Source organism: Leishmania major, chromosome 6 (assembly GCF_000002725.2).
Source record: "Leishmania major strain Friedlin complete genome, chromosome 6".
NCBI classification, from domain to species: Eukaryota; Euglenozoa; class Kinetoplastea; order Trypanosomatida; family Trypanosomatidae; genus Leishmania; species Leishmania major.
In genome coordinates this window covers 214,868-228,031 of record NC_007247.2, presented here as the reverse complement: position 1 = coordinate 228,031, position 13,164 = coordinate 214,868, and the positions used below count along the sequence as shown (strand labels likewise).

The following is a 13,164-nucleotide window of genomic DNA, read 5'->3' as shown; positions in this document are numbered from 1 at the left end:
CCGTCACCGGCGGTGGCAGCCTTCGCGCCGCTGTCGGGGAGGCTCCAAGAAACGTCACCTCTCTCCGGCTCCTCGTCCACCCTCGCCAGACGACGCACGCAGTGCCCGATAAGACGATCGTAGTTCGGACTGTTGCCGTCGATCGGGGTCCCAGTGGAAGCATAGATCAAGGCGGTGCTGTCGAGGTGGTAGCGCTGCACTCCGCCCACATCACTGCCACCGCCGTCGCCCGGCCCGGTGATGATCACCAACGACGACGCGATGCTCGCCAGCACACCGCCACCACCCGCGTCGACACCCCGCCGCTTTGCTAAGACGGGAAGGACTGCTTCTCCTCGTGAGAGGAGCGAGTACGCCGAAAGATGCAGTGGCGTCGGGCCGCGTCTTGAATCGCGGTCTCGACGTGGCGCGCCCGGTAGTCCTCCTCTGTCGCCGTTAATAGGATCAAGCGCGCCCTCAGTGAGAGCCGCACCGCCTCGTCGAGCCGGTGCAGCAAGTGCATGCGACGCTGGTTGAGGGAGTGGGTGCGGAAGTACGCCTCGGCGGTGCCGTTGAAGAAGAGGTACGCGACCGCGAGGTAGCTGGCGTTGTACTGCCCCAGGCAATCTGGTGGCTTTGATGGTGACGGAGACGGTTCAGAGCCGTCGCCCGGTGTCGTGGTGGCGGCGGGCTCGGGTGGCCGCGGCGACGTCTCCACGAGCAGCGCCGCCCCTGGCTCGACCGAGATCAGCTGGAAGAACGAGTCCATCGACCACGGGCTCGACCGCTTCAGAAGCGCGCGCACCGCCACCTGCAGCATGGACAGGCGCTCCTGCAGTTGCCGACGCTGGAGGAACGTCTGATGCCTCGCCGCCGACCCGCCGTGGGACATGTCGAGGCCCATAGCGTCGTGCTCCCACCCGAAAAGATGGGCAAGGAAGAACGGCGTGCCCGCGTCGTCGTCGCCGTCGCCGTCTTCCTCGCCCGCATTCGTGCTGCCGGCGCCACTTGTTGGTGCCGTGGCCGGGTCTGCGGCATCAGTGGTCCGCAACACTGAGAGCTCCGAAAAACAGGATGACGATGACGAAGACCGGAACTGGGGTGGACTACTGTGGAGCACATCGTGCGGCTGGTGCAGCAGCTCCACAACAGAGGTGAGATCACGGGGGAGTGGGATGGGCTCGCGCATCTCGTCGTCGTTCGAGGGAGGGTGCGACGCGGATGCCGAGGTCCTGGCGCGGCTGGCGCGAAGGGCCTGCAAGAGCTGCTGCTGAAGGTCCGCTGTAAGGCGCCATACGGACAACGCGGCGCTGTGGCGAAGCGAATGCAGGAGCAGCTTGCCGTCGTCCGTGCACCCATATGGGATGGCAGGCGTCTCATCATCATCCAGCACCCCGCCCGAGGTGCTCCTCTCCGTGACCGCATCCAAGGCCCCCTCCACCGAGCACTCAGCCACGGGCGTCGTCACCCTCTTCGCCAGCGCCGGCTGGCGCGTGCCGTTGGCGCACACAGCATTGCTGCCGTCGGCCAGCAGCTGCATGTAGCGCTGGCCGCTGATTTCACAGCGTCCGTAGCGGAGCGCCTCCTCCACAATCGCGTCCAGCAAGCGCTGGTGCAGTGTCTTTACCTGCTGCCGCAGTGGCGCGATGATCGCTTCCTCGATGATGTGCATTGGCGTGCGCAGGAAGAACTCTAGCGTCAGCGGGGCGCTCTCGGTGAAGCGGTCGGGGTCAGGGCGGAAGGAGGCGTCGTGATTAAAGAAGGTCTCGGCCGCCTCGGCACGGGTCCAGACACTACTGTTGAGGCGGTGCTGGCGACTGCGGTGAAGTCGGTCATGCAATCGGTGGCTGTCGGTGGTGTTGCGGGGTTCGCCGTGGTCGCCTGACGCGCCGGTCGCGTGCGTTGGGCGTCGATGCGAGAAGAACTCAGTCATTTCGCTGCTGAGCTGCCGCGACACTGCCTCCGTTGCGCTATCTGTGTCTGCGCTACCAGCACCCCCGGCACCGTCATCGCTGTCGACCTTCCCATCGCTGCTAGCCGCGGCAGTCACCTCAGCAGCCTTCGCGCGCGCCTCCATCCACTGCCGTCGTTGCAGGCGGTAGACAGACTCGCAATGCGTACAGGCCTCCAGCTCGCCTGGGGCCGAAGCTTGCCTCGACTCCTCCACGAGCAGCTGCACGGTCGACATCGGCGAGGACGGACCGCTGAGCAGAAAGTCGTAGTGCAGATGCTCCACCCCGATGCGACTGAACGGGTTGTCAAGCACGCTGATCACGCGGTACGTCGCCGGCGTCGGCAGTAGTGTCGGCGAGGCTGCCTCTGACGCCGACGACGACGCTGCGCCGGCACCCACGCTGCTGCCGTCACCTCCGTTGTGGGGACGCGGGCCCGAGCGTGTCGAGCTGCCTTGCGGCTGCCCTTCGCCTTCTGCCACCGCCCATGCACCGTTGGGCCCCCTACGAACGTCTTCGCTGTCGCCACCCCCGCCACCATTGGCAGCGGCGCCGCCACAAGGCATCGACGGTTCTCCCGCAACCCCCTCTGTGGTGGACGAACTGGCGACAGGCATGCAGCCCCACCGCGACCGCATAGGACGCGCGTGCTCGTGCGGCGGCGGCGGCCCTCGCAGCTTTGGGAATCTCAGGTGCGCGAGGCGCAGTAGCGTCTGCGGAAAGAGGTACGGGCGGCTGCCCTGCTTGCGTGGAAAGAGCAGCACCGGGGGGCTTTGCCGCAGCAGGTAGTGGCGATGCGCCGCCGTGCCGAGCAGACACCACCCACAGGTGGCGGAAGACCTCGCGGTGCTCGTGCCGGAAAGACCCTGCGTGCCGGTTGCGCTCCCACTCGCGTCGCCACCACCGCATGCTGATCCAGCCCCCTGAACGGAAGCTCCGTTGTCGGGGTACATCGATAATGCCTCCGCCGTGGGCCTGCCAGCAGCTCCTTCATCCGCTCGGCGTACAACAAACACCTTCTCCTCCGACTCGAGCTCCCGCATGCCGTCGATGTCCTGCGCGCTCAGCTCATGTGCGCCGTACTCGTCATCCGCATCGTCGTCTAAGCCAGACGCCTCATCCTCAAGCACCTCGTCCTCGCCCTCTGCGTCGTCGCTGACATTGTCTGCGCCGCTGCTGTCGCCGCCGTCGCCCTGCGCCCCTGAGGCCATTGCAGTTGCCGTCGCCAAAGTCGTCAGGGTGGCTGCGACAGAAGCGTCCGCGACACGCACATCAAGCGACTCGCATGACTCGTCGGCACTGTCGTGCGTGAACGACAGAACAGAAGGTGGCGGCGAGGCCGGTGCGGTGTGCTGCTGAGGCTGCAGCTTCGGGGTCGACAGCGTAGCCGTTGCTTCAGTTAAGAGGGACATGGGGGCGGAAGGCCCATTCCGACGATACCGGCGTTTCTTCTTTCCGCACTGCAGCGCCGATGCAGAGTCGAGCGCTGCCGACATGTGAGAGCTGCACAGGCGCTGGTGATAGAAGTAGCTCGTCCTGGCACTCAAGCCACTCTGCACTAGTCCAGCATCGATGACGACGTCGTCGCCCATCGCCTCCTCGTCCTCCAACTCCTCTTCGGTGTCGCCACCTCCTGCGGCGGATGCAGTAACCCCACTCGCGTGCGGCATCGCCTGATAGCGCGCATCGCCCAGGTGGTCTGAGAACAACGCGTCAATGCGCTGCGCGGACACGTTAACGTGCAGCCGGCACGTCATTCTCTGGCTCCAGCTGACGATCCGCTCTACCAGAAGCTGCCTCCGATGCCGCACGCGGTGAAGCGAATTCTGCAGCGCGTCCAAGAGGACGCTGGGGCGGTTGAGCAGAAACGTTTCGCTTTCGTCGATGATGTGGCGAGCGAGCAAGTGGATGCCCTCGCTCGGGCAGAAGCGTGCCTCCTCTGCACGCATGAAAGGGTGAAGCGACAAAAACGGAGCAGCTGTGGAGGAGGTGTCGGCGGTTGCGGCGGTGATGGACGTCTTGCGCGCCGCCTCCGTGTGCTCTTTTACCTCTGAACTGCCTGCCTTCGCTTCTGCCACCGTCGCGGTCTGCACTGTCGCATCTTCACGGGCGTGCGGCCGGTGCGTGTTTCGCTGCTGCTCTCTCCAGTCCCGCCGACTGTCACCGCAGCCTTGGTCGCACTGCGCACGCGCGTCGTGAATCTCGTCCTCGGCGGTCTCCGCCATGCTAGTAGCGTCACCACGTTGAGCTGGCGACGACATCGACCTCAGTGCGTCACAAATGTCGTCCGACCGGCCACCTTCGCGGGCGAGCAGATGGAGAAGGGCACTGCGGTACTGCGCAGATGTCAGTCCCCAGTCACCCGCGGGGTCTGGCGCGGTCGATGTTGAGTCGGATGTCGACGAGTAGGTTGATGCAGATGAGCCAGTGAACGCCGCCGCGCTCGCATGTGCCTGCAGCTCCTCATGCCCCTCTACATCGAGGGGCACGCCAAGGCTTCCGACGCCGCTCGCTGTTGGCGCCTCCACCGTCTCCGCTGCCTCGGTCGCCTCTGCCTCGGCATAGTGGTCGCTGTCGTCGCCGTCGTTTGACCCGAAGCCCCAGTACCGCTCGTGCACGTGGAACGTGTCGCGGCCCATGTGCCGCCGCACCGTGCGCGTGACGTTCCACAGAGGATAATAGCCATCGATGATGGCGACACGAACTTTGTTGTCGCGCATGTGCGTGGTGTCCCCCGGGCTAAGCATGCCCTCCAACGATGGTAGCGCAAGATCACGGCAGAAGAGAGGAGGCTGGCGGCGGTTGCCGCTATTCCTCATGGCTCCCGTAGAATTACTCGGCGGAAACCGGCTGGGGAAGACGCCGTCGACGTCGTCGTCGCCGCGGATGTGCGTGATCGGGTCCAGCACGCCAGCCCGCAGCAGCGAGCAGGTCGTCGTCACCATCAGGCCAATCCACTGCACGTAGTTGTACGCGCTGAACAAGTCGGGGGAGTAGAAGAGAGCCAAGAGGATGTCGTCGTCCTGCTTGTGCTCGAGGTGCTCGATCGCTTCTTCGATGGGGTACATGGGCACGTAGAGCAGGTGCCGCACCCAGTCCAGAGAGGTGCGAAGGGTTGGGAGAGCGGCACACGTGGCTGCCGCCGGTGCTGCTTTCGGTGACGCATCGTTATGGGTCCTGTTAGCAACATCGTGTGCATCTCCATCACCTCCACAGCAGCGGTAGCTGCTGATGCCGTTATCACTGGTCCTTCCGCCATACCGCGCGGCCGCAGCGGCCCTCATGGCGGACAAGCATGCGTGCTTCATCCACTGCTCCTCCTTGCACGCCTGCGCAAGCTGGTGTACGATTTCACGGAGCGTCGGGTAGCTCAAGCGGTGCTCCCGCCACCGGGTCTGCGCGTTACGCGCGAGGTTGAGGGTAACCTCGTTCTGCGGTGCGACTTCGGGGTTCACGGCAGCCGATGCGGCGGACGCAGTGGCGCCGGGAGTACCTGACACGCCTCGTCGCGTCGCGGAGGGCGGCGCAGCGTTGCAGCCAGTGGAGGATCTGCTGTGTGAAAGCCACCACGATGACGAAGACGAGTGCAGGCGGGTCCACGAGCCATCAAAGGTGGGCATGTAACCGTCCATTTGCCGAGCGTCCTCGTAACGGCCGCGCCCACGGTCCCCCTGTGCCTCTGATCCGCCGCAGACCACCTCCTCCATGTGCTCCACCGCCCCGTCGGCGTCGGTGCCGCTCACGTTGTCGCCATCGCCTCGCGGAGGGCATGCGGCGAGATGCCCTTCTGCATCAGCTGCCTTCCACAGCGCGTCGCCCGCACTGGAGATATTTGGTGCAAACTCCTTACATTGTGGCGGCGCGGGTGCTGTGTATTTATCGTGCGCACATAACCAGTGCGCCCTCACAGCCGTGGCGGTTCCCACGCGGCCGCGAAGACCGCTAGAGATGATAGCCTTGCCGCCGACGTGGCTGGTGCTTGTACTTGCCGGTCCCGCGAGCATCTGTATTAGGGCGACAAGCACCACGAGAGCGAACGAGACACAGATCAGTGTCCATTGATGCCCGCGGCGTCTCCCTTGGTGTCTGCAAGATACCTGCGCCCGCCCTACCGGCGCCGCCGACAGTGACTGAGGCGGCAGCGACTGCGATGACGACCGCAACAACGATAAAGAGCCATTCGAAGGAGCATGTTCGGGTGGCACTGCAACACGGCGACGGCTGACTTCTGCGCCGCCGGCATTGCCGAGAGCCCGAGACGGATGCGCAAGAGGCGCGGCGGTGCACGAAGCACGCACGCCACGCGCCTGCTGTCGATGAAGTCGCGGCATGCGTTCGTACGTTGTTGTTAAGTGTGCTCAACGGTATGGAAAAGAGGAAGAGAGGCGTGCAGCGGGACGGGAGTTGGCTGATGGCGTGGTCGACGTGAAACACACTGCCAACGATGCCGGGGGAACTGGAAAGGAGGGAGAGGGGAGAGACAAGACGACACAGAGCACGCACACGCGCGCACAGAGCCCTCAGTGAGAGTGAGAGAGAGAGAGAGAGAGAAATCGCGATGGAGAGTAATCGGACAAGGGCGTCCAGCGACACTCAGTCACGAACCCGAAGAGGAGTGCGAGAGAAAACAGTACAGAAACATAACCGCAGAAGAGAAGCTCCGATGCATACACACACGCACACGCACGCGCGCGCGCAGCAGCGGTGGTGGTGATCGTCGTCTCAGTGAAGTCGGGCTCGTAAGCTTAAGAGAGGGAGGAGGAACGATAAGAAAGAGAGAGAGAGAGAGGTGCGCGCGTGTGTCTGTGTGGGTCTGGGCCAGTGTTATGGAGGTGTGGAGAGGGCGAGAGCAAGGTGGCTGATGGAGGGGGTGGAGGGAGGGGGGATACAATTCTAACGTATAGGCAGTAGCAGTGGGAGGTAGTAGTACCAAGAGGGGTTCGAGCCCTTTCCCTCGGTGTTCGCCGTTGCAGTCGCGGTCGACAGCGCTCTCCTGCGATAGGGTTGCTAAACGATAGCTGTGTGCATCTGTGTGAGTTCATGATTGTGCGCATGCGCGCATGAACTTGGTGACCGGACCGGCGAATCAGGGATTCGGCGCCGCCATCATCCTTCACATAACAACGACCGAAGCGCGTACGCCAAGAGCAGGGAGGAGGAACAATAGTGAGAAGACGTGTTCGCCGTCAAGCGAGATGAAGAGAATGAAGGGTGGGCGGGCAGCCGATCCATAAAGGCCCATGACGCAGGGAGAGGAGGATAGGGCCAGAAATCGGGGAAGGTGCCCGGGAGGTGGCGAGGAATCCGGCAGGGGGTGTGGCGGGGAAGTCGCGTGCATCACCATTACAGCGCGCCCCCGCCCCTGCTCACGTACGACATGTTTCTTTCGTAAGATGAAGACCAACGGCATACGGAGAGGAAGAGAGAGAGAGAGAGAGACGCACGCGTGCCTCCAACGGGCATGCGTCATGGCGGAACAGAGGTCAGGAATCCGGTAACGAGAGAAGCAACACCCCTTAAGCAAGCAGGGGGACGCGAAAGCCACAGTCGCGCGGCAGCAGCGGCCCTGCACACACGCACACGCGCCATGCAGGGGCATGGCGCGTGTGCGTCTCCCTTTTGGAGGCGGAAGTGCCTGTCCGCGTTCCGCGCGGTCCTCTGCGTTTTCGGCAAGTGATGACGATGAGGAGTGGGTGGGGGTGGGCCTCGTCGTTTGCTGAGCTTCCCCGTCTTGGCCACCCCCAGAAGGCGGGAGAGGATGCCGACGACATCCAACCAGAGAAGAAGGCAGGCGCATCGTACGACGATCAGTCGCGCCGTGTGTGTGCGTGGAGGGGGGAGGGGGGAGGGGGGGAGGAGGGTGCGAGAAGACGGAGAAGGGATGCAAGGAATCGAGCGCGTCCTTCACTTGCGCGCGCGCGCGGACCACCCGTGCCCTCCACCTCCTGGACCCGTCACGGTGCCCATACGCCGGGGCCGCGACTGCCCTCAGCACGCAAAAAGAATTTCTCCGTACGTGCCGCTGACGCGCCACGGCAGCCCTAGCTCCTGGTCCAGCCTCGCCTTCACGTCGCCAGGCACGCCGAGACAGCACTCGCTCTTGATCGTGCGGATCGAGCACACTGGAACGACCTGCGTTGGCCAATATGCCGACATCACCTCGGCAAAGGTCGGTGCGTCCATCAGCGCGGTCGCCGGCGTGTCCTGCGTCAACTCCGCCACGATGGACTGCTCCGCTGCGCTGTAGCTCTCTGGCGCCTTGCGCAGGTCAGGCCTCTCCTCCTTCGCCAGCGTCGCCAAAAAGTCGGTGCGGTTCCAGTAGCGATCACCAACCAGGCGGCGGTAGTTAAGGTCGCCCTTGAAGAGCACCAACCCGCTGCGGGCCTGGACGTGCGCCTTGTTCATGCGGTAGAGCCCGGCCGCCGAGGAGGCGGGGCAGGCCGTGTCGGCCAGCGCCGCAGCCACACCCGACCCCGCCATCGCCGTGGCAGCATCACGAGCAGAAGTCGGTGCCGACACGCACTGGGTAAAGAAGTACAGGTTTATCACACGCGGCGGCAGGTCTCGGTACTCGGACGGCTGCGTCCACACGGTGTCGGCGTCGACAGCGAAGGTGCCACGCGCGAAGCAGTCCCGCACCTGCGCAATGAACGGCTCCAGCACGGCTTTCAGCGTCATCCGCTTCGCCGCATCCGGCTCGAAGGCCTCGCTTGTGTAGGAATCCTCTAAGGCGGCGAGTGTGAGGTCGAAGTCGCGCGGCGTCACGTCGGAGACGTAGTACGGCATTGACTTGACGTGAAACACAACACGCGCGCTGCCGGCAGCAGCCGCAGCGCCGAGCTTGGCCGCCTGGTTCACGTACCACAAACCAAAGCACAGGTCAGAGATGCACTCCACGCCAACGTTGTCCATGACGACGTCCACCTGACGAGTGCCGATGCACGCGTCGTCAGGGTCCAGCAGCCGCTGCAGGTAGGCCTCCACCTTGGCCACCTCGTTACCAACCAGCTTCGCATCCTGCGCCAGGGACGCAGCCTTCTCGGCCTCCCGCAGCGCCGCCACATCGCCTGCGTGTGACTTGTCCTCGCCGCCCGCTGCCTTGCCATGCGAGTCGGCCAGCTGATCGAGCGTGAACATGGAGAGGTCGATGCCATTACCCCAGAGCATCCACCGCAGCAAGATGCCGCCGTAGTCGCGATCTGCGCCCCACGGTTGGCACGCCAGCATCGGCACCACGCGTACTTTCAAGAAGTCCATCAAGACATCGTGCTTCTCGTGGGCAAAGATGTCGCGGTATTGGGAGAAGAACGTTGCGGCTGGGGGGATGGCGCAGCCGCTCGGCTGCCGCACCATCTCCGCGTATGGCACCTGCCTAGCGGGGCGATCGCTGCCGGGCTGCACCCGCCGTACCACGACACTCTCGGCGATCGAGGCAGGCCGGCACACCAGCGGCGCCACGTTCCGTGCGCTCTGCAGCGCGATCGCCGGCGGGCTGACCAATCCCGGCGTCGACGTAACGCGGCACTCCTGCGAGAACAGCGGGTTGTGCAAGGCGTGCTGAGTAACAACGTTGAAGGTGGCCGCCGTCCCCGCGGCGGCTGTCGCGTCCTCTTTCGCTGCCCCCTCGGCCACGTCCTGCATCATCAAGCACTGCCACAGCAAATGGTAAAAGTAGATCTCCCCATGCAGCCACGGCAACTGGCCCCAGCGCGGCACCATCAGATGCTCCTTTCCCTTTGCCGCCGGCGGGCTCACGCGCCGTGCCACATCAGTGGCGTTGACGTTGTCGTATTCAGAGACGTATGCGTAGTTGCGCAGCCACGCCGGCACGCACGCCTGACCCGGCAGCGGCGGCACCATGCCGTTCGCCTCTACATCGCGCATGAGCTCCATGACACGCTGGCGTCCCTTCTCGGACACCGCGGACGCGTTGCGCAGATCCTCCAAAGTACGCCTCAGCACGGATGGTATGCGCTTTGCCATCGTGACAGAGCGGAACTCCGTTGCAGCCGCATCGCGGAACCGCACGAGCGTCGGGAGTCGTGCGCCAGGGTGCTCCATGGCAACCTGGAAGAGCTCTCGCAGCTCCGCAGCGTTCCTCCACAGGCCTATGTGGCAGCACCCGCCAACGTCGCCGGTGCCGCCGTTCTTGCTGGATGCCGGATGCGGCGCACCGGCGAGGATGTGGTGGATCGGAAAGTCGCGGCGGGCGAACATGTAGTCGCGCGGCCGCAGCACGTTCAGCACGGGGCAGTAGTCGTTCGCGCCGTCGCCGATGAAGATGAGCGTTGGATCGATGAGCGACGTGGTCTGCAGCAGACGTTCGATGATAATGGACTTGCACATGTTCGGCTTTCCGCCGGCGAGGCAGCACTGACACTGGTGGCCGTACGGCTCGTACCAGCACACGCGCGACTTGCGCGTCATACCCGGGTTGTGCATTGCGTTACGGTCCGCCTCATCGTTCACGTTGAGGCTGCCGGCCGGCCGGTGTGCGCCATAGCAAGCGTCGAAGCCGGCATGCTGAGACACGCCAGGCGCGGTCAGGTCGTAGTACGGGTTGCTGTGAATCTGCGACATGCACTCTTTCACACCCGGGAGGCGCGCATCGAGCGCCGCGTCAATGAACAGAAGGTTTGAATCACTGGCAATGTTCATCTCTATAAAACCCGGCACGTGGTCCTGCACCGCCGCCGCACGCGCATCGCCAGGTGACGCTGACCCAGGCGCCACGACGACGTACTGCTTCTGTGCATCTCTCAGATACTGAAAGACTTCGGGCATCTTCGGATCGATGGTGACACTGTCCTGCGCCGCCTTCCTCAGCTCCTCCTTGTCGAAGGGCGCGATGATGGTGTCCATCAGCTTCGTCCACTGAATTCGATTCTTCTCCAGCATCATGCGCCGCTGCATATCGCGGCGGCCCAGCGCCGCCGGGATGACCTCATCCGTATTACAGTCGACAATGGTGTGGTCAAAGTCAAACACAATGAGGAACGACTGGCGGCCGATGCCCTTCATTTTAGAGCTCTCTAGTGTGTATGTGTGTATGTGAGAGAGCAATGCGGGCAAAGATGGATGCGTGCGCGTGTGTGTGTGAGGGGGAGGGGGAGGGCTGCAAATCTACAGAATCTTCGTCGGAGGGGCCCCACGAACTCGCCAAACGGAAGAACAGAGAACGAAAGGGAAGGCACCAGCACAGAAATTTGGGGAGATGAGGGAGAAGGTGGAGGACCGCCGCGAATGACGCGGATGATGGCGGCAATGGTGATAACGAGAAGAACGACAGCGGAGCGGGGGAAGGGGGGAAGGTTGCACAACGGCACCATCGATCCTTCCCCGTTCGCTGGTTGCCCTCGCTGATTTTGTTCTTGTGCCCGTGCGCGCGTGCGTGAGTCGGAGACAGCAGCACAATTCTGAAGAGGATGAGAAACACCAACAGGGAAGTAGGGGGAGAAGTGATGAGACGATGTGCCTATTGCTTGCCAGAGAGCGGGCATACACGTTCCCTCCACCATGCGACACGAGCTCGAACGCCACGCCGTGCTGCTCCGCCCACCGCGCACCACCTCAGGTGCCCCATCCGCCTGGCGCCAAGCAGCCCGAGACACGCGCGCACGACAGCAATGCGCCGACCCAGTCGTCTCAGCACCGCCTCTGCCTCGAGCCCTGCTCACATGCCCGCTGAGCAGGTCGGCCTCACAGCCGCTCCCCCAATGCGCCGGTCGCCACCCCTGGTGCACACCCCTCGGCGTGGCACTCAGGCTGCCCCCACCAGTGGCCAGTGTGAGGGCCGTGCGGCGTGCGTTCGAGCCACGCTGACGCTTCGCCCATCACACAGACGGTGTGCAGGCGTGTGCACACGGTCGCAGGTCGCCCCGATGCAACGCCCCCTTGCCCCCGCGCAAGCTCGCCACCTCATCCATCCATGATCACCCCTTCCCCAAGGACAATTCCTGGCCCTCTCCTCCTGCCTCTCCATCTGCATGTACCGCACGTCACGTAGCAGCCGGCAGGCGAGCGCGCAGAGGAGGAAAGGAGCAGCTACAGCTGCCCGTAGCGCCAGAAGAGTGCATCAGCGGCGTTGTGCAGCTCCTTCTCCGCGTTTGACCGGCGGTTCAGCGTCAGCAGCGGCCGAATCAAGCCATCCTCCAGCCCGTATACCCAACCATGAATCTCCACCTCGTTCTCAGGCTTGTTCTGCGACGGGCGGTTCTCGCGCTTCGCCGCGGCATCCTCTGCGTTCCGCCTTGACCATACACGCTGGATCAGGTGCGTCTCCACGATGTGCTCCATCTGCGCCAAGACATTCAGCTCGCACAGGGCGTTGAGGTGGTTGCGTGTGGGAAGCTCAGTGAGCATGCGCCGCCAGTGACGCTTCTTCACGGCCGACACGTGCAGGATCCAGTGATCGGCAAGACCCACGCGGTCCTCGTGCAGTGCGGCTGTCACGCCACCGCACTTGTAATGCCCCGATACAATCACGTGTTCCACTTTCAGGCAGTCGATTGCGTACTGGATAACAGCGAGTGCGTTGAGGTCGCTGTTGCAGACGATGTTCGCAATGTTACGGTGAACAAAGATGTCGCCGGGGTAGAGACCGACGATTTCGTTGGCGGGCACGCGGCTGTCACTGCAGCCGATCCACAGGTACTGCGGCTTCTGCTGCTTCGCAAGCTCCACAAAGTAGTCCGGGTTCAGCTGCACGATCTCGCCGGCCCAGTGCTTGTTGAAGTCCAGCAGCGGCTGGATACCGCTACCGCGCGGCGGCTGCTCACGCTGCACAGACTGAACAAGGCGGCCGCCAACGAGGTTGGCAAGCTTTTCCTTCGTAGGAGTCGCATTCGCCGAGGGTTCCGACACGTTGCGGTTGCACAGCAACTCCGGTGTGGTGGAGAAGTACATGGAGGGCACGTCAAGCGTCGGCTTCGTGGGGTGCGGGCAGCCGCAGCTGCACAGCGACATGGGTGCGCTGCAGGGTAACGCAGGAAAGAGGTCACTGCTCGGCGACAGCCCCGCGGAAGCTTGGCGTGCACGATCGTTCTGGCGGGGCGGAGGATGCGGCGGATGAGTCACCTTGGAGTGCGTGCGACGCGACGCGACGACAGCCGCCGCCGATGGGTGCATCGAAGCGACCCCAGCCGCGGCGCCGGCAGTGCGACGCAGCGCACCCCCGGAACCCAAGCCGAGAGGCTTAGCGAGCATGTGCTCAATAGTTCGTGCGGGCGTTCGT

The 13,164-nt window shown here is 63.9% G+C and overlaps 3 protein-coding genes across 3 annotated transcripts; all 3 read right to left on the bottom strand.

The window, feature by feature from the left end:
• Positions 1-310: 310 nt before the first annotated feature.
• LMJF_06_0630 (hypothetical protein) lies at positions 311-5,638 on the bottom strand (the record flags this gene model as incomplete). Its single annotated transcript, XM_001680781.1, has 1 exon — positions 311-5,638. One exon carries the CDS (start codon positions 5,636-5,638, stop codon positions 311-313), a length of 5,328 nt encoding a protein of 1,775 aa, XP_001680833.1.
• Positions 5,639-7,919: 2,281 nt separating this feature from the next.
• On the bottom strand, positions 7,920-10,952 carry LMJF_06_0620 (conserved hypothetical protein; the record flags this gene model as incomplete). Its single annotated transcript, XM_001680780.1, has 1 exon — positions 7,920-10,952. The coding sequence occupies one exon, from the start codon at positions 10,950-10,952 to the stop codon at positions 7,920-7,922; it is 3,033 nt and encodes a 1,010-aa protein (XP_001680832.1).
• Positions 10,953-11,975: 1,023 nt separating this feature from the next.
• LMJF_06_0610 (putative carbonic anhydrase family protein) lies at positions 11,976-12,896 on the bottom strand (the record flags this gene model as incomplete). The annotated part of the gene is made up of 1 exon (XM_001680779.1): positions 11,976-12,896. The coding sequence occupies one exon, from the start codon at positions 12,894-12,896 to the stop codon at positions 11,976-11,978; it is 921 nt and encodes a 306-aa protein (XP_001680831.1).
• Between the last annotated feature and the right edge of the window lie 268 nt (positions 12,897-13,164).